Source organism: Pocillopora verrucosa, chromosome 3, assembly GCF_036669915.1.
Source record: "Pocillopora verrucosa isolate sample1 chromosome 3, ASM3666991v2, whole genome shotgun sequence".
Lineage (NCBI taxonomy): Eukaryota > Metazoa > Cnidaria > Anthozoa > Scleractinia > Pocilloporidae > Pocillopora > Pocillopora verrucosa.
Window position 1 is genome coordinate 24734799 of NC_089314.1, and position 19864 is coordinate 24754662.

Below are 19864 nucleotides of genomic sequence, written 5' to 3' on the forward strand. Positions count from 1 at the left end.
TACTTGGAAATAATGTTACTTGTGAGTGGATATCAGTTCCAAAGTAATTGGATGAATGGCTTTGAGGTAACTTGTAAAAGACTAAGACATAATCTTTTGGAAAGGGTGACTAATGGAGAAATACATGCTCTCAATCATAACTCTAAGCTATGAAAGGGGTAAGTTTCTAGAGAAACTGTTGTGGTGCGTCAGTGGGAGAGTATAACAGGGTAGTTTGGTATTATCAACTGAGTTGATAATATAAATTGGCCACCATAAAGAGTTTCAAAGCTGAGGTTTCAAGCATTAGCCCTCATCAGAGGGAATGGAAGACTTGTGGGTTGTGTGTGTGTGTGTTTATATGCAGGAAATGGAACTATGCTATTGGTGCAAAGATGGTGAAGAGAAAACAAGAATCAATTAGTTTAACCCTTTAACTCCCAGATAAAATTTTCAATTCTCCTTAGAATCAACTATACAATTCTTATAATGTTAGTTCAGAGAATTTAGTATTGGATCAACTTATTATCCCTAAATTGATATTTTTCTTTATTCTCATGACTTATCTGGTTGATCTTGTATTGATATTGTAAGGAGAAATTCTGTCTTGGTCACCCATGGGAGTTAAAGGGTTAATGAAAAGCCCTCTACGGTTGAATTACCATCACCATTTTCCCACCAATAGGATAGCTCCATTTTCTGCATACAAAACACACACACAACCCACAATTCCTCCATTTGCTCTGATCCGGACTAAAGAAGCTGGTTATTTATTTTATTCATAACTCTAAGCTGTGAAGGGGGTAAATTTCTAAAGAAACTGTTGTGCTGCATCAGTAGGAGAGTATAACAGGGTAGTTTGGTATTATCAACCGAGTTGGTAATGTAAATTGGCCACCATAAAGAGTTTCAGAGCTGAGATTTTGAGCATTAGCCCTCGTTAGAGTGAATGGAGGAATTGTGGGTTGTGTGTTTACATGCAGGAATTGGAGCTACACTATTGGTGGGAATATGGTGACAAGAAAACAGGAATCAATTAGTTTAATGAAAAGCGCTTGACATTTGAATTACCGTCACCATTTTGATGGATAGATGCACTTAGGATAGCTCCATTTTCTGCCTATAAACACACACACACATACAATCCACAATTCCTCCATTTGCTCTGATCCAGACTGAAGAAGCTGGTTATTGTTTGTTTTATTCACTTGATTTTAAAGATTGATTCAGGGATAACAATGTGAAGAGAAACTAGATGCTAGTCACTCTTAGGGGTTAAAGGGATAACAAAGCTTTTACAATAATAATAATAATAATAATAATAATAATAATAATAATAATAATAATAATAATGGTTTAATATCATTCAGTACATCCATGGTATGACTCTTCGCCTGATATAAGATAAAAAGAAAAAAAGCTAGTGGATGCAATTCTTATATTGTAATATGTTTCTTACTGGACCTTTCTTAAAAGTCTGGGTCAGGGTGCAGTGCAGTTTCCTGATTATTTTTTTTAATTATGTTTTTACAGTGTGAACTCTGCTAATTATTGGAATTTATCCAGAAGATAATTATATGTAGCTTTCAACGTTTTCTTTTACTTTTTTAGGAAATAATTGATTTTAAAATTCTCAAGACAACCCGAATTGAAAACAGTAAGTGATCATGTGTTGTAAATAAATTTTTTATATCTGAGTGTCAACCTCTTTGTGTTGTTTGCTGTTGGCAGTTTGTGTTTTTCTCTTGTTCTCTGAAAAGACATTGTATTTTCCCTTTTCTATGAACGTAGGTTTTCACGATCAAATCACCAATGATGTGTGATGTGCAGTTATTTATCTACATGTTGCACAGATGAGCCTATTATTTGGAATGGTGTAGTTTTTTTAAGCCCTTTAATTCCCAAGATGTGATTGTTAATTCTACCCTCAAGCTGTCACACATTAATTTCTTTGTAAATTAGCTCTGAGAACGTGGTGTTAGATCAAGATAAAAACTTCTTCCTGATAAGCAAGAGTATTATTATAACCTGTTTGCTGGATAATGTGTGGATATTATGAGGAGAAGTTACATGTTTAATCACTTCCAAGAGTTAAAGGGTAAACCAAAAAAAAACTGAATCAAATAGATTCATAAATTATTTACTTCTAACTTTAACCAGGACATAAATGCAGGTCTCCATATCAAAACAACTAAAGGGGCCAAAGTTCTTAGAAGTGAGCTTTTGCAGTGTAATTTATCGGTAAGTTTAATCCCTGAATAACCTTTTTCTTTCAGAACTTTTGGGCACAGTTGACTTTGTGCTCACTGATGGAACAGTTGTGTTTAGGACGTGTGAGGCAGAGAAACAGAATGTTGTCTTTCAAATGGTTTGTATAACCTTCTAATTACCTGTCTGAGTTTTTAACAAACTTTTAGAAAAATGAGTACATCTATAAGTTAGCAGGTGGAGAACTGATTACTCACAACAAATACCTTTATCTTCAAAACAAAAAAAACAAAAGGGTGGCCATGATGCAGTTGTGCATGTTATGAGAAACTTGTGAGCTTAAATCTTGTTTATAGATCTAGTAAACTAGACTCTGCATTGGTGAGTCAGTGGTGCAAGTCCTGACTAGGTCTCTGTGCTGTGTGCTTGGGCAAGGCAGTGTACAATCAAATTGGTTCCATCCACTCAGGAGTATAAATAGGTGTTTGCATATTGTCCAGGAAAGATAAAAAAGCGTAAAGTCAGCTCTCAAGCCAATTGGCTCATCCAGCCAGAGCCTATTACAGTTTCAGTGAGGTAAACATCCACTCCCCCCTGGATGGGATGCTAGTTCCCATGCATTTCTTCAGCTTTCCCTGACAGTTCATCTGTACCTATTGATACTCCTGGGTGAAGAGAGGCACCCTGTGAGTAGTGACCAGCCACATCTCAAACCCAAACCTCTGGACCTACACTGTACAGTCCACATATTTAACCATTAATCCTCCAACCAACTTTCTAAATTCCAATTTGACTTGCAAACATTGGATAAGAAGAGCTACCTCACGGAATGTTAGACTTCTAAATCCCATTTCTTTTATTTTTATTTGTTTTATCCACTTGTCTCCACATACTGTAAGAGAACCTGACAAAATTCTTGGGGCTAACAATGGATGAGGAGCCCATCTTGAAGGAGTGGCAATATACCATGTGCCTCTGTGCTGTGTAAAAATGAGGATAGGCACTGTTCCTGTACATGTACCAGCAATTGTAAAATGTGCCTTTCAATATTGAAAATATGTTAAATATTATAATTATATAACTTGCTATCATGTGATACTGTTTACTTCTGTTTGTTGCATTTGCATAAGGTGTAAACTGGTTCTTGTATCAACCGTTGATACACAGCCACAGGCTGTGGTTGACACATTTTGTGTTTTCTTAGGGCACAGCAGACCCAGAGAGAGCCTTGAAAGTTGCAAAACTCTTGTAAGTCACTGTTATACTGTTATGGTCATTCAAATTACACAGTCAGACAATGTTTTAAAACTTACTGTTCTAAAATTCTGTTCAAAGCCTTGGTGATCTAATAGTGGCAAATAACTAAAGAGAATGTGTTACCTTTGTTATGTCATCTGCAAATGGTTAGATGTTGTAGTCTCCTTGGGTAATGACAGTAAATGTAGGCCCCTTCTGCTTCTCTGTACTGGTTGGTGAGACTCTTGCACTTTTTGCAAAGCCATGAGGAGGGACTATAGCTCCTGGTATTGTGGTCTGGCCTTGTTTCCAAAAATTCTTGAATAAGTGAATAATTTAATTTCAAAAAATTGGAAACTAATCGTTGTAAAGTGCTTCTGAGCATATTGAAAAGGAGAATGTGCCATATGAATGCATCATCATTATCATTATCATAATGTTTATGATTGTCTCACTTAATTTAGTTTCTGTTCCTCTTGTTAGAGAAAATGATGTCGCTGGAATTGATGTAAACATGGGCTGTCCAAAAGATTATTCTTGCAAGGTAAGTGAAGGAAACCATCTTTGAATTTGAGAGGATAATTTGGTTAAATCACCTAAGTTGTTGATGTAAATTGGCCACCATAAGAAGTTTCTGAAGCTGATGTTGTAATGATGTGCCCTTCATCAGAGCAACATCAGCTGTAGAAACTATTTACAGTTTCTTTAGAAACTTACCCCTTAATTAATTTCAATTAAATAGTTCACTGCTGGCAGGTGATGTTTTCTCACACCTATTTCAATGTAGATTATTGCAACAAAAATGTTTGGTACATGAATGTAAAGCTGGTAGCTGGATTGCTGAGCATTGCAAGCTTGCCACTTATTGTTTTTGTTTCTGTTTGTCTTTGCAGGGAGGGATGGGTGCAGCATTATTGTCCCAACCAGACAATGTGCACAAGGTCAGTTATACCATCCCATAAATTTCACTTGTAGCATTTGTATTGGGTATAATCTTATTACACTGCACTTTTAATCTTTAAGCCTTTGACACCTACATGTAAGAGTGACTAACATCTAATTTCTCTTTACAATATCACCCCTGAATCACACATTGAGGCCATGAGAATAAACGAAATGATCATAAAATAATGAAACACTTGATTTTAAAACAAATTCTCCTTGTCAACGCCTTGGAAAATGTGTAGCGAGCAGTATGGAGAATATGTACATTGTACATTGATGTTAGGTTGTAAAGCCGGGGTTAACTAACATGTCTTTTTACTGGTGGTATTTTTGTGCAGATCCTTACAACCCTTGTGCAGGGAGTGTCAATGCCAGTAACATGCAAAATAAGAATTTTGCCCACTGTAAGTAAACGATGTGAATTTAAATATTGCCTTTCGTACCAAAAGGTGCCTTTTGTTATTGACCTCTGTGGAACCAAACTTAAAGTTGTCGTAGAGCCTAAGAGAACTGAAAGTAATTTCTGTTTTATGTGAAATGGATGGAAGATAACAGTCCTGTGAAATTTAAATTGCGAGTCCTTTGTATTATGGTTGTTAGCGGGCTCAAACTTGAAATTCCTTGAAATTCATCGAACGTTTTAGAACTTGAATCTAGGCTCGTCCGTAACTCAAAGTGTTCGAGAATTACGATTTGAGTTTCGAGGAACAACTCTCGAGGATCGAGTTTCGAGGATCGAGACATGCGTCCTTATTCCTAGCTCGTTTCCAGTGTCTCTCCGTTGGGGTTGCAGGAAGAGAGGACCTTAGTTCTCTTATGTCAAGTTTCCCTTCTGATTTTGATGTTTCTAATTTTTTTTTGAGGGTGAAAAATGTTCCGTAACACAATGTCAGTGTCTGTGACTGACTGTGATTTGGCCATCCGTGACTGTTATGTTCACCCTTAAAACAGATAACGATATTTTTCTCAAGCTCATCCAATACTTGCTAATTAACTCGATAGTAATGCCAAATTCTCTCAACTGATTTAAAGGAAAATGTAAAGGAGAACAAGTAGACGGGAGAATCCTTAACAGGACCTTATGTATTATATATTGAAAAAATAATTTTTTTTAGTTTTTCTGTCGCCTAACGCGTTGTTTATTTTCGTTCTTGTTTTCTTATTCTTTGTAGATTGAAGAAACAGTTGGTTTTGCTAAAATGGTAGAGGAAACCGGTATCGTCGCTCTGGCTGTTCATGGAAGGTAGGTTAGCCACAGGTATGCAGGGCAAGAACAACACGAACATTTTGTGGTTGTTGCTAGGGCGCGAGGCGAGAAAACTGGGTCAAGTTCATGAACTAGAGGCTTCTGGTAAACTCCCCATAAATTATACTGCGCTTTAGATAAAATTATTTCTGGCAAATCTTTTTCTTAACGGTTTTACTTCACGAAACATTAATTGAAGGTAGAATAAAAGGAAAGCTAAGCAAAGGGAAATTATTAGGAAAGGAATCCTTGTAGTAGAACGATTGCTGAACAGTCAAAGACTATTGTTTTAATTCATGATTTTATTGATATTTTTCTTAGGGAAAAACACGAGCGTTCACGAGATCCGGTGCACATTAATGTCATACGTGAAGTTGCCAAGGCTGTCTCCATTCCTGTAATTGCAAATGGTGTGTCACTACTGGTAAATACGTACAAAGATATTGAAAAATATCGTCAGGAGACAGGTTGTTCGTCAGTCATGTTGGCAAGAGCCGCTCAATGGAATCCTTCAATCTTTAGGTAAAGTTATCCAAGGTTTTTAGTTCTGAAATGCTTCTTTTTTCTCTTTGCCATTAATTAAACGTACTAATTCACATGTCCAGTTAATATGTAGCTCGGGAATAATTTCGTTGACCTACTTGTGCTCAATGCTGGTGTGTGAACTTTTACGTCTGCAAGCGAGAATGACTCATGTAGCTTCCTGTTTTCACTTCTACATGTGGTGAGGGTAGAAGGCGGAATGAGTATGCAGAATGGCATAATATAATATCTGTGGAATGACGCTAGGGCATAAATTAACATCAGGACAATCTACAGGTGTTCCGCGTAAATTATACTATTCCGTAAGTCATGCCACATGCCGCAAACGCGTTCCGCCTTTAACCCTCAGCGTCTCACGTGTGAATGAGAATGGGCTTTGTGAGAGGAAATTGTCTTTCCCAATAAAACAACCGATTAACCGGACGAAGATTGAAATCGCACATTGTAATTTTGATCCAGAGCAGAAATGTATTTTCCTTTCTAAATTCAATCTTGGTGGTCGGGTCCCGTTTCTAAGAATGATACATGTTGGGTCAAGATTGATCGATCGTACGTTGTGTGATCAATGTATTGACCAGATTATTTTAATTTCCAATACAGGAAAGAGGGTCGCTTATCTGCCTCACAAGTGATAACGGAGTACATTAAACTGGTAATGATTCAAAAATTCAAATTCCCTTTCTTCTTGTCGGATACTTTATTCTTGGTTTTAAACCGAAGTTATCATATCCCACCCAGTTTTAATAATAGGTGTGCAATTCTTAGTCAAGTTGTTGCTGTTTTGGGGTGATTCAACCTCCAAATGACTTATGAATCACTGTCACATCGATATCGCTGCTGTGATATGTAAATGACGTGAACAGCGCAAAATCTCAGTCAAAGGACGTTATATTCTTTACATGGGTCATTCCCACTCTTTCAACACTTTTCCGAGGTCATTCCTTACTAACTACTTGCATTAGGCATCCTCTCTGTATACACTTAAACATGTAGCTGTTTTCTGTTAAAAAGCGGAGCCTGTTTGATAGAGGGATAACTCCAGTCGCCGTTCTCTCGTAAAGCGAGCACGACCACCCATCTTCCTTTTCGACTTATCCATTGCATGGAACTGAATTAAGTAAGTTTAGTATTCGTCGAGGTGATGCGTAGCTATACGAACATCCTATAGTGGTAGAGGGATGAAAAGCATCAACATTTACACCGGATATTTATATTCTCCGTCTTTGCAGGCTATAGACTTTGACAATAACTTTGGGAATACAAAATACTGCCTTCAGCGGTTGTTGCATGAAGATACAACATCTTCAGAGGCTCTTCAGCTTCTTCATGCTAAAGAAATGCGAGACATCTGGTAAGGGCCTAAGAAGAATTTCTGAAGCTTGCTGTGTAGTTGTGCTCAGCATTTGCACAGGATTATTAAAAAAATCCCCTACCAGTATGTGAAAAGCGGAAGTGAAGTGCATTTATATGACGAAGTTTTAATATGTCGAGGAAAGACAAAATGAGTTTCAGTGATACTGCTTGAAAAAGCTTCATGGTTTTAAGGTCAGTTTTGCGACGTGCAGTACTACCCTAATAGCGGAGCATGTCACAAAATATTATTTCGGTAAGACAGAAAACACAAACGAGGCAAAAGTAAACCAGGAACGTATATTATTATCTTTATATTATTTTGATTACCTTACCCTATACCTCAACCGACAGATAATTTGACATACTGTCTTAGGCATGAGGAAAACCCATCTTCTACCCCATGAAAGAAACTGACTTTTTTTTGCAACCTTGCGAACATTTCCCATTCATTCCCAAATTTTGTTACAAACTTTCTCAGTGAAATATGGAATCTTACCTCATACTTTGATGATGCCGTTCAGAGGAGAAAACATAAAATGGAAACCATGAAAGATGACGAGGTAAGACAGACTACCAAGCTAGGAATTAAACAAATTGATAGTCAATCAGAAATTTAATTCTCCTTTTCGAGGTTGGAAGTAATCAAGAAAACAATATCAGTATGTTCATACTTACCTGTCACTCACGTCTGACAACAAAAACAGCAGGTAAAGCTACTGTTCATGAAAATCTATGCTCAGTGCCAATGAACAGCTCGTAATTACATGACTTTGAAACCAAAATAAAAGAAAAACCCTCAAATTATCCTTCCTAAGACTTTAATGATAGGGTTACTCCTATTTTGTCCCACGGTGTCTTTTTTGTTGTCGAATTTTGTCAAACGTAGAATGAGAAGAGGAAACGAAAAAGTTCAGATTCTTCAAGTGAAATAACTGAAATTAAAGTCAAGTATCTCAGGTTAGTAATCGAACTGTGATTTGTTGTTTTTTTGTCAATCGTTGATGGAAAAACAACGTTACTATTTTAAATTAATTCTTAAGCAGTTGCTTTCTTGACTGTCAATATTCATGTTTACCTCTAATTTATTTTTCGTTTTTTTTGTAGAAAAATGTACACAGGTGGTGTCACACCCAAAGGGATCCTTCTGGAGTGGTCAAGGTTTGCATTAAATTTGGTATTTATTTACCTCCCCTGTGAATAATGTTTAAGCCGCTTAGCGGTTGCTGTTTTCAAGCGATGACGAAATCAAATCTATAATTGTGCCTCGTCGTCTTGAGTGTATTTGAACCCTGATGGGTACACGCCCAGCTTTTCTTTTCTTTATTGAGGGCCATGTTGGATTTGATACTCCAACAAACTGCACGAATCTGTAACCAGATTTTTTTTAGCGTTATCTAATTGCCTAACTTTACAATTTCATTTCTACACTTGTAGTAGTAGGAGATGTTGTTCAGTTTGGTAGCAGCAATAGCAGAAGCAACAGTTAAAATGAATAATGACAAAGACAATAATGACAAAAAGTAATTTTTTTTCTGCTTTCTTTAGGCGAAACAGAATCAAACAGCCTAAATATGAAACCGTAAGTGTCTTTTATAAACCAGTTTTTGGCCTGGTTTAAAGTTCCTTACTCAGATTTTTCCTCGAGACAAAATATGAATTGGAATGGTTTAACCTTCATTAAATGTACATTCTGCAATAAGGTAAGTTCCATTATTTTAATGATTGAAATTCTTTAGTACATGGATACGAGGTCATGCATAATTCATCACTATTCTCTTTTTTGGCAGATTGAAAGAGAAGAGGATAGATGGTTCAAAAGTGTTGTTCTCGTCGGAGACAAAAAATATTCTTCAACGGAATGGTGGGTGTTCATAAGCAAGTATCAGTTGTTTCCGCTGATGAATACTTAAATTTTCATCTTTGGTTTTATTTTACGTGTTGTAAGTGTGGAACACGCGATGGCCTAGGGCGCTGGACTCTGGGAGGAGAGTTCCGGGATCGATTCCTGGCCAGGTCATTGTGTCATGTTCTTAGTAAAGATACTATACTCACATGAAGTACTTCTCTTCATCCCGGAATATAGATAAGTATTGCTAATTGTCAGATAAAATGCATCCTAACCAGTAATATCCCTAGTTGTTTCATGCTTTGAAAACCGGGGTAAGGTCCTGGCGGTGTGCCGGAGTATTCGGGCGACTAGTTCCGTGTCTCTCTATAAAGCAATATGCTATACTGTGACTGGCTAGTTTTGTATATCAATCGTAGGATGTAGTGAAGGAAAAATCGGTGTAATATCAGATCATATATGATAATCAGATGAGAAGTGGTCTATATAAATATTCTGGTTAAAAAAAAATGAGTTAAGCTTCTTGTTATTTTCGTCATAATTGTATCTCTGCAGGGAAGGCAGCAAAAAAGCTGCTGAACAGGCTGCCGCCATTGTTTGTTTACAATCCTTGGGTGTCCACGACGGACGATTGAAGGAGGAGAGCACGTGACATTACCTCTTTCTCCACGGTTCTCCGTGGAATCAAGCTCAAACAATCCCCGAATGGAATGAAACTGTATGCTCTCTACTTATGTCGGAATGACACATAATTTACATGGATAGAGGTTGCAAACCACAATTCATCCAGTTGTTCATCAAGACTGGCTTGTGTGTTTCAGGCGTATTTTTGTGGTAGGCTCTGTATGGATGTTGGCTGTTCTGTAGAAAACGAAAAAAAATGCAATTGTCGTGCCCCGAAAAAGTCAAAATTTCACTCTCCTGTTTTGTCTGAGTTCGTTGTTAGTTGTCATGAATGTCGTTAGTATATACCACAGGTGAATGGTGCTTTTCGTGCACACTGATTGGCTCGTTCGGAAGTGATTAGGAAGTGCACTTCACCTCTGAGCAGCCGCAGAGGCAAAATCGCGCGTCAAGAGTTTAATTTGTGACCAATTTTCGGTGTATTGACAGAAATCCACGAATTTTTCTATTTCAGTCCAGTATATACTACAAAGACACTTCGCTAAGATGAAAGTGTTGAATATTAACCTCCGTTTATTTGAATAATGGATCATTATTTATTATAGTGTTGCTATGTTGAAATGTGTTTAGTCAGAAATCAAGTCCACTTAACAAGGAAAACTTCACAGTCGGTTACTTACACGAGGTTTAAACAAAACCGTGGTTTTACGCAATCAGTGGGCCTTAGGTTGTACCTGTAGTTAGATCGATTTCATTCACTAAATGTCCTTTCCACTGTCAGCTTTCGTTCCTCGGACACTGTTCACAAAATAAGTGTTCTGATTAAAGGTTCGGCTAAACTGAAGATGGTTTAGAACGCGGTTTTGTTGAAAAACGGCTAACGTTTGTTTGAATAATCAGATCATGGATTCCTACTTTGCAATTTTCCCGCAGTTTTTTAATTATGATGTCTCCATTTTACCAGACAAATAACTTTTGATTTCCCCTTTTCGTTGAAGGCAACTTTCTATGTCAAGACAAAAAAGGAAAATTTCGTCACGTAGCGTAAACGTTGGCTGTTCGTTAAAATACATATGTGCATAGGCTTCGAAGCTGTCGGCAAATGGTGCTTTTTAGTTAAAAAGAAGACAACGACATTGATCTCATATCATGCCATCAAGGTGCGAACTCCAAAATGAATGAAAGTAAAGGTTATCTTGTTTCGTTAAAGAAGGTGTGCTTGAAATTTCGTGCAGAGAGAAATCAAGCTTGGACATTTCTAAGGTATTCTGTCGGATGGAATTTAGTTACACTCAACATAGCCATTAGTCTTTGAAATTGTTTGTTAAACTGGGTTAAACGGTGCAAGCGAATGGTTTGAGGCAGAACAACATGGCCAGAGGTTGGAAAACGCCATCGATAAGAGGCGTCGGTCATCGTTCTAAAATATGACTGCTGAAATAAAGAAAAATAATTTAAACTGCAGAGTTGGCTCAGAGCCAGAACACTTTTGCAGCCGTTTCAATGCGTTTTTTTTTTTTTTACATCTTTTATGTCTTCTCGTTTTGCCTCACTGGGAATCATGCTTGGACATTTTCCAAGGTATTCTGTCGGATGGAATTTCGTTCCCTCGATATAGCCATTAGTTTTTGAAATGTTTGTTAAACTGGGTAAAACGGTGCAAGCGAATGGTTTGAGGCAAAACAACACGGCCAGAGGTCGGAGAACGCCATCGAAAATATGCGGGAAGAGCCTATCTTTCTAACATGTGACTGCTGAAACAAATCTGAATAATGCAGAGTTTTTTTTTTATATCTTTTATGTTTTCTCGTTTTGCCTCGCTGGGAATCTTTTAAATTCCCCCAAGGCTTGTTTTAATTGTATATGCACATTGCTTTTGAAGGAAACCCTCGTTCGAGTTCGTTATGATTAAAAGCAAATCGATCTTAGAAATCATGGAAAAAATGACGTAACAAATGTTTAAAACCCTGCATAAGGGACACGAGACTCATTTGCGACGTCGTCCCTACGATTTAAGGGTTATATTATGGGAGGTTAGATCGATTTGCTAATTCAAAACCAGTCATTCGTCGAGCGGAGCAGTATCCATCACATGTAACATGAGGGCTTTCATTTTTGCAGGTTCGGTGGATATCCATAAGATTAAGTCAGGTTTCGCTGCGAGTAGTCCAGCAAAATGAAACGCTGCACAAATCTACTTCCTTCAGCTTCAGAAGTTATCCAGATACGAATCAAGTGTTACTTCATTTTCTTTGTATCACGGCATGCATAGAATATATCTAACATGCCCTTCTGTTGACACAGTTTTCTGATCTGATGAACTTGGATCAGAGGAGAAGTAAAAATCACTTACTGATGTTGATAATCTTTTATTGTAAGAAAAGGCAAAATATGTGCTTGTAACCCTTTAAGATGATCTTTTTGACCAAATTATATTCTACTAAGGAATACATCTACTTGTATGCATTACAAAAAGTTCAGTGGAAAGCCCAATATTCTGTTTGTATGACAAATTAACGTCCTCATTTTTTTGAGGGATGTTTGTTTGTTTCTCTCTGTATATTCAAGGCTTTCTTGGAACTCAAAGGGTTCAAAAAAAGTGTCCAAGCTGTCCATAAGGAGGTCGCATATTCCAGCTGGGGCTGTGTAACATTCCAATATGTGGTTCAAACGGTGAGGAGTGGCCAGACAAACGAAAAGGAAAAACTAGCTCAGGAACGCTACGATAGCTATACTCACCATTCACGAAAAGATAGGGAGGCTGCGGTATCTTGCGTTTAGAAAAATCTCCTCGAATGAAGTCGGCCAAGAATCTTGGATGTATCTGCCAGTAGCATCCACCTTTCTCATAGGCAACTTGACCTCTCTGAAAACATTCATGCAGTGACAGATTATGGCGGACTGTGTTCTTCCATCGCGCTCTGTTTTCAGTGAATTCAGGAAAGCGTTCTTGGATGAAGCTGTAGATCTCCGATAGCGTTCTTTGCCCTCGTGGCGAGTCGAGAATAGCATAAGTAATTACCTCGACGTAGGACAAAGGACACGAATTCCTCTTGCGCTTTTGCTTCTGTGGTTCTTTTGGGTGAGAAATGTTCTTTTCCTTGCTTGATACACCGGGTGATTTGTGGAAGCTCTCTGCTTGATTCGCTTCCTTTGTACTCTTCATGATAGCCTAACAGTGAAGCTTCGATGGGGAAGGAACCTAACAAGATCAGTTCAAGCTTTTAACAACTACAGAACGAAAGCTCTTGCACCCTGTATTTGTATGATCATGTCGCGAATAAGAGAACTGCCGACTTGAATGATTGGTTGTTGCGTTTATCGTGATGATTGCTGTCCATCATGACTCATCCTCTTGTACATAATTAGTGTTTTTTATTAAATCACTCGCACAATACTACTCTTTCGATCTGATTCTCCCAAACAACCACAAAGCGCTTCTTTACTGGCCGTCCTGAAATCTGGTGTTGCACTTAAACAATATCATTGGTTGATAACTCTCTATCTTCCTATTACCTGCCCGATTGGCATTGTATTGAAACTTCAAGGGCGCTCCTCGTACTCAACACCCCTGAGAGTAGTACAAGGGTGAGGCAACTCAACACAAGAAATTGCCTGCATTTATACATATAGCTTTCAAAACGACTCAAAACAAAACTTAAAATTTCTTCGAATATATAGATATTTTGATGTTAAATGACAATGAAAGTGAAAAGTTTGGCAAAGACAAATGATATGAATATTTTAAAACGGCCATTAGCGTATGCTGCAGCCATTTCCGTTTCCTTCACTAAGGAGCGGATAACGTGTCTACAAGTGCCCGCCGTTTTACCATGCGCGTGCAGTGGAAAAATGCTGAAAAACAAGTTCAAGCTTAATAATCAAGTTTCTTTTGTATATTCATGGGAACGATATCTTGCAAGGATTTTTTCCCTAGAATGCTTTTAATGAATAAATACCAAATACTTTCACTGATGCATAAATCTTATCTAGAAATTTAAAATGCCAAGAGAAATGAGCATTGGTCCGATGTCTCACAGTTGTGATAGGACAAAATGAAATAAACTGCAAATCTTTCACAAACTTAAACCAAAATTAATCATTTCATTGTGATACCTTGGTATCTCGATCATCCTCGCGCTTTCTGGTATTGTGAGCGGCGCAATAGTGTTTGTATATAAGGTCTGCTACAGGTTTTCACCAAATTAGATCGCCATGGCATAATATCCTGTTGATGATGGGGTTTTTAAAAATAAAGGCTTTCAGAAGTTGAAACAAAAACTTTAGGTTTCTATCTGTTCAAAAAATCGGCTATCATTAGTTCGTTTGTTGTTGTGTTTTTTTTTTGAATGAATAAATTCGCGGATTAAAGTGTGTGTTTTAGTTTAATTTACAAATGGATTGTGGGGTTTTGTGGATCAGTGATTATGGCGTATTTGTTTTGGTTTAATTTACAAATGGACCATTCCCTATTTTGTGGTTTAGTGCAATCAATTTAAATAATTATAACCTTAGTGACAAGGTGTCTAGGTATGTCTAGCCAACAAACCGTCGCACCCCTGCATTCAAAATTAACAAGAGCTTTCGACAAAGTGTGTCAATTTGCCGCCGTTACATCCCAACAGAGAAAGTTTCTAATTTTTTCAATATTCAAACTGAGTGCTTTGCATTCAAACAGCGACAATTTCTTAAGGAACAAAGAATAGAGTTCCTGACATGTTTGAGGGTAAAGGAAGTCAGCAATGCGTGAAAATCTCGAGTAACGGGCCGTCAACACACACAGATCAGCCAATTAGCTTCCGCAGCAGACGAGGCTTGAATAACAACACACTTCTTTGTCGCGATAATTGCAAAGTTAACCATTAACTATATCACGTTCGTGCTTTCCACAAGAATGAAGCCACATGTTAGCAATATGGACGATAATGAAGTAAAACGTGACCCTTGAACTAAGATGATACTTACCATAGATTATCACGTTGTCTACATTTCTTCTAGTTGACTTGCAGGACTATGGCTTTTTTTCTGTTTAAGAAAGTTTATGAAACTTGTTTCTATGAATGTAAGGGGTTTTGGACGAAGTTGATTGCTTTAGTAGACCCCACATGTTTTGAATTGTACCAGGTATTATGAAAATCGGTGCCCTTAGCCATTGCATGTGGAAATTGGACTGAGTAAAGAAATGTCTTTGTTGAAGTTTTTTTTTTAACACTCACAAACTCAAAGTAAGACGATGACTGTAACTGAAACTGATCTTGTAAGAGTAAATGCCAAGTTAAAAGAGCATCGCACCGACGTCTTAAAGTAAATGATAAAGCCGAATAAGATCAACTGCAGAACTATTACAAACTATACCAAATTTTATCATATGATTTCGATGTCTTAGTCACATGACCATGGTTGGTGCTCACGTGTGTTGCGAACTCTCTATTAACTTTGGAATATGGGGTCTGCAACAGTTCCTTAGATCGCCATGTCTAATATCATGTATATAGGGGCTTTGAAATGAATGCTTTTAGAGATTAAAACAGAAAAGTAGTTTTTGTCTTTTTTTTTTCTACATGGACACCTTAAAGACTTTGGAAAATTAATCGTCTGTCACGAAGTACACCTTTCGCATGTCATTAACAGGAGAGGAAAAATCCAAGTTCGCTTCCACAGAGTAAATAACATCGTAGGGAAAACGACCTCACCAATAATTGTTCATTTGAATCATCCGTTGTTTCATTCGCGTATGAAGCCTTTTCAAGGACGTTAGGCATGCACTCCGCAATAAAAGGATATGAAAACAATGAAGATGCTTTCGCATGGAAATTGCGCAAATTATCAACACATGATAAAAATGAACACTACTTTCTCCCTGACAATGTTTCATTAATAATAGACACTCAATTGACTTTATTTTCCGTTAATGAAGGGCAAGATGTCTTATAGAAACTCAAAAAGTTTAAACAAGCTTATCAACATCTGCATCATGTAAACGATGAAATTTGTGATTGTTTACAGAAGATAAGTGGACTACCAAGTGGAAAGTTTTTCAGCGCGGTATTCGTATCAGCAGCGAAAATATTGATTAGAAGTGGAAATGAGCAATCGATGTCCAGGTTAAAATAAGGAGACTGGAGTAAATTTCAGAGGTAATTCAGGCTGATTTCGTATGTTACAACTGCCAATTTCTATGAAAATGGTTTTGAAAACTGTCGCATGACCCGTCCAATAACTTTTATTTGAGATTCAAAAATGGTCAATTTTGCATATATTGTTTCTAATCTAATCACATTGGCGATTTCTGTCGCGCAAATCAAAGCAACTTTAATCGTTCCTAAGTTGAAACTCCGTGCGAGTGAACTAACCAACCTCATTTTATCAACACTTTTCATAGTCTACTGTTACTACAAAGATAGAGCCATTGTTTTCATTCTCTTTTTTGCTAACGGGAGCTTCTAACTTTCCAGTTGCTCGAGACCATCCTACTCTTTTTCAAGCGTGCAGTTATTCTCCTTTTCTTAATTGAGTTCTGTCTTTGTAAGTAGTTGGGGAAAATCTCTGGTTCTTTGCATGAAATTTGCACTGGCCGTTTTACTACTCAACAAGGCCGTCCGCTTTGTGTCAGAACTAAAAGAATTTTTTTTTTCATTTGTTATAACCGAACGTTTTCATATTTGAGAGGATTTTTTTAACTTTCTATTAGCATTTTTCCTTCGGGCACACTTGCCTTTCGCTAACCACACAACTTTTTGTGTTGCGTTGTTTTGTCTTTTGTTTCACCTTTTAATTGTTTTTGTCTTTTTGTCTCTTGTTTGAGAAACATTGAAAGAAATGTGACCTTGTTAGAAATTTGTCACATGCTAGGAAACCGGTCAAATATGATAATATGGGAAACAAAGAGCACACCTACATTTGCCTCGCTGTCAACATGTGGCTTCGTTTCATGTTGGTAATGACACTCCATAAATGTCTCGGAGGCGCCGGTTCGAACCGTGTAAAAGCGTTAATTTATTCACGATTCTTATTCCACAATCAAAAATGATTCATTTCATTTGTTTGTGAAACCTTCCTTTAACAATCTCCTTCTGGTAGAAAGAGCAACCTCGGAAATCACATTTGTAGTGGAGAGGAGTGTTGTCAAACTGATATATTTGGAGAGTAAGAAACTTTTTCGAGTGAGAGATTAGATTACTTTTATTATCAAGATAAAATGTAATTGACTGTATTTACGGCTATGAATACACTCTCTGAAACCGTTCAGAACTACGCTAAAGGTATTTTTCCATAAATCATATCCATATAAGGGCAAAAAATTTAATCAAGATAAACATTTGTTGATATTCATCCAGTAATCTAAAATGTGGGTTTATTGAATGCTTGCGAGCCATATTTTTTTAGTTGAACAACGAATTTTTGTGTGCTTTTTAAAGCAGAGCGGTTTTTAATGGGGTGTCGAAAGTAATCAGGGATTGCTTTGGATTTCCCTCACTCCGCTCTATGATTAGTCCAAAGAACTCGCGCCATATACTCTCTCAACCAATCAGATACAAAACTAAAGCCAATCACGACTTGGTCACCCGTGTTCTCCCACGCTTTGGGCAGTTTGCGTGGTTTTGCTTTGAGTTCTCTTTGGTTTTTAAAGGTATTTTCTAATCTTCTGTTTGGTTGATGTGCTAACGCTCTATGAGCTAGTAATCATCCATTGTCATACACTTACATCGTTTAGACAGCAAACAAACTAAAATTGACCATCTTTTCAGAGATATTTGCACATTCAAAAACTGGCTACCTAACTCATTCTCCTCTAACTAATAAGAAAAACGGTACCTGTTACTTTCGCTTGGCGTTTTTTACTACCACTATTATTTGGGAAAATGATTAGAATCCTCAGAGGATTTTTTTTTGTTTTTGTTGTTAAAAATCTCTTAAAACACTAATAAGCTAAAACATATCCTTGCTGCTGAAGTTTTTCAGTTTCAGTCAGGCACCAGCGCATCCCTATCAGAAAGAAAAAATATGACACTGTTTAATGATTAAAGCTTTGATATATTTCCATAAATGCGGTCCCGGGACTTCTAAGTCTTCCGTGTTATAGACTGGAAAATTAAATTTCCAGGTGAGTGTCGGAAGTAACTGGGTTTGCTTCGGTTGCGCCGCTTTCCTAATATACCACATTCTCACGTCTCGGGCAGTTCGCTGTTTGTTTGCTTTGAGTTGTCCTGGGTTGCCTGTGATATTTTCCTTTGTTCTGATTGGCTATTGTATTACTTAGTTCGCTTTTTGTTTTACGACTCTCGATCGAAAAGCGCACTATTGTTACGAATAAAATTACCTATTCTCATCAACTTAAGTTTTCTTCGCTGAGGAGTTGGTAACCGGATGATTTACTGAAGCGAAAGAAGGAAATCAGGAAAAAAATTGTTATTTGGATCTGGGCCCAGTTGTTCAGGAGGTGGTAACGGTATCCAACGGATGAATCGCTATCCAGCGGATAAGTGACAACAAAATGTACCGCAGTATCCACCGGAAAGAGATTTACCCTGCGTTTAGCGTTATCTACTCCGCGGACAACCGGGGCTAGAACAGTGACGGAAAACCATATTAGCTAAAAGTTATCCATCAAGAAAAAATAGACGTCAAATTAAGTAGAAAAAAAGCATGAATTACCACATTTTAGCGTCATCTGAGATCCATCAATAAACAGATTTAAGGTAACTTGGAGTCTACTTATTTAATGAAGTAGAAGTGTGATGAAGATCAACTTTAAAAAGAAAACCTGATAGGTCGCTCATTATGTCATGCAAACTCTGTAGAATATCAACCATTAGTCAACAACTGAGCCAAGGATTGTTAACAAAATTGACGCGTCGCAGGTTTTTGTGGTTGGTGTACGTATTGTGCGTTCTTTATACGCGATTGCAAAAACGTTGAATCCTAAACAGCATGGTCCGTTAAGGTTGATACCCAACTGCTTTATGGGAAATGTTACATAATTTCCATGACTCATGGCAAATCTCTACGTATGATATTATTTTCTGTCAGGAAAGTGTGTGTAGCTTCTATCATATACCACGTGCAAAACAATGTCGTTATCATGTCTTTATGTACCCATAAAGCTTTTGGGTCTCATCGTTGATTGTCTTTAAGTGTAAAGGTTTTTGCAGTGCATAGCAAGAAGGACCAGGGTAAACATTTCCACCAGAATGCCACAATTCTCAGTGTTTTTAAATTAGATATTTACCGATCATCGTATATTTTGTTCACTGCATAGTTTAATTCACTGGTTCCCCTGCAAAGTAGAAAAAAAGTGTGGATAGCGTACGTGAATAACCGAGATGACGACTCCTAAAAAAGGAGGTTTACAACTGACAGAATATCAAATCAATCAGCAGCAGTCTTCGTTTGAGGAGTAAAATATGATGAACAACAAAACCAGTACTTGCATATTAAACAATATACATTTAGAGATCTGGGTATCATAAGATGACTTGATCAATACATTTTAGTGAAGACCATAGTCCTAAAAGATCTGGAATACAACAAATGAATTAATGGTTGGTGAGTCAGTGCACCAAGAAGTATTTGGTTTAGACGTTTGTCTTTACAAACAAACTTTGTTTTATATTAGATATTTACCGATCATCGTATATTTTGTTCACTGCATAGTTTAATTCATCGGTTCCCCTGCAAGGCAGAAAAAAAGTGTGGATAGCGTACGTGAATAACCGAGATGACGACTCTTAAAAAAGCAGGTTTACAACTGACAGAATACCAAATCAATCAGCACCAGTATTCGTTTGAGGAGTAAAAAATGATTACCGAAAAAACCAGTACTTGCATATTAAACAATATACAGTCAGAGATCTGGGTATCATAAGATGACTTGATCAATACAT

The 19864-nt window shown here is 37.3% G+C and overlaps 2 protein-coding genes across 6 annotated transcripts in view; one reads left to right on the forward strand and one right to left on the reverse strand.

Moving 5' to 3' along the window:
- The window catches only part of LOC131788564 (tRNA-dihydrouridine(20) synthase [NAD(P)+]-like), a 14216-nt gene extending 1106 nt beyond the window's left edge, over positions 1 to 13110 (forward strand). The window contains exons 3-18 of one of the 2 annotated variants that reach the window (XM_066162930.1): positions 1591 to 1636; positions 2256 to 2347; positions 3392 to 3435; positions 3907 to 3967; positions 4317 to 4364; positions 4707 to 4772; positions 5541 to 5611; positions 5936 to 6136; positions 6758 to 6809; positions 7387 to 7508; positions 7989 to 8070; positions 8397 to 8467; positions 8615 to 8668; positions 9056 to 9089; positions 9298 to 9371; positions 9912 to 13110. In XM_066162930.1, the coding sequence (XP_066019027.1) occupies positions 1591 to 1636; positions 2256 to 2347; positions 3392 to 3435; positions 3907 to 3967; positions 4317 to 4364; positions 4707 to 4772; positions 5541 to 5611; positions 5936 to 6136; positions 6758 to 6809; positions 7387 to 7508; positions 7989 to 8070; positions 8397 to 8467; positions 8615 to 8668; positions 9056 to 9089; positions 9298 to 9371; positions 9912 to 10008 (1215 nt within the window). In that variant the 3' untranslated portion in view covers positions 10009 to 13110. The remainder of the gene's footprint in view (positions 1 to 1590; positions 1637 to 2255; positions 2348 to 3391; positions 3436 to 3906; positions 3968 to 4316; positions 4365 to 4706; positions 4773 to 5540; positions 5612 to 5935; positions 6137 to 6757; positions 6810 to 7386; positions 7509 to 7988; positions 8071 to 8396; positions 8468 to 8614; positions 8669 to 9055; positions 9090 to 9297; positions 9372 to 9911) is intronic. The other variant, XM_066162931.1, reaches the window with a different exon arrangement.
- Positions 13111 to 17144: 4034 nt separating this feature from the next.
- Positions 17145 to 19864, reverse strand: part of LOC131788548 (uncharacterized) — a 29215-nt gene continuing 26495 nt past the window's right edge. The window contains exons 35-38 of one of the 4 annotated variants that reach the window (XM_059105631.2): positions 19605 to 19652; positions 19210 to 19257; positions 18301 to 18355; positions 17145 to 17966 (exon numbers count right to left, since the gene is read on the reverse strand). In XM_059105631.2, coding sequence (XP_058961614.2) covers positions 18310 to 18355; positions 19210 to 19257; positions 19605 to 19652 — 142 coding nt within the window. In that variant the 3' untranslated portion in view covers positions 17145 to 17966; positions 18301 to 18309. The remainder of the gene's footprint in view (positions 17967 to 18300; positions 18356 to 19209; positions 19258 to 19604; positions 19653 to 19864) is intronic. The other 3 variants (XM_066162918.1, XM_066162917.1, XM_066162919.1) reach the window with 3 other exon arrangements.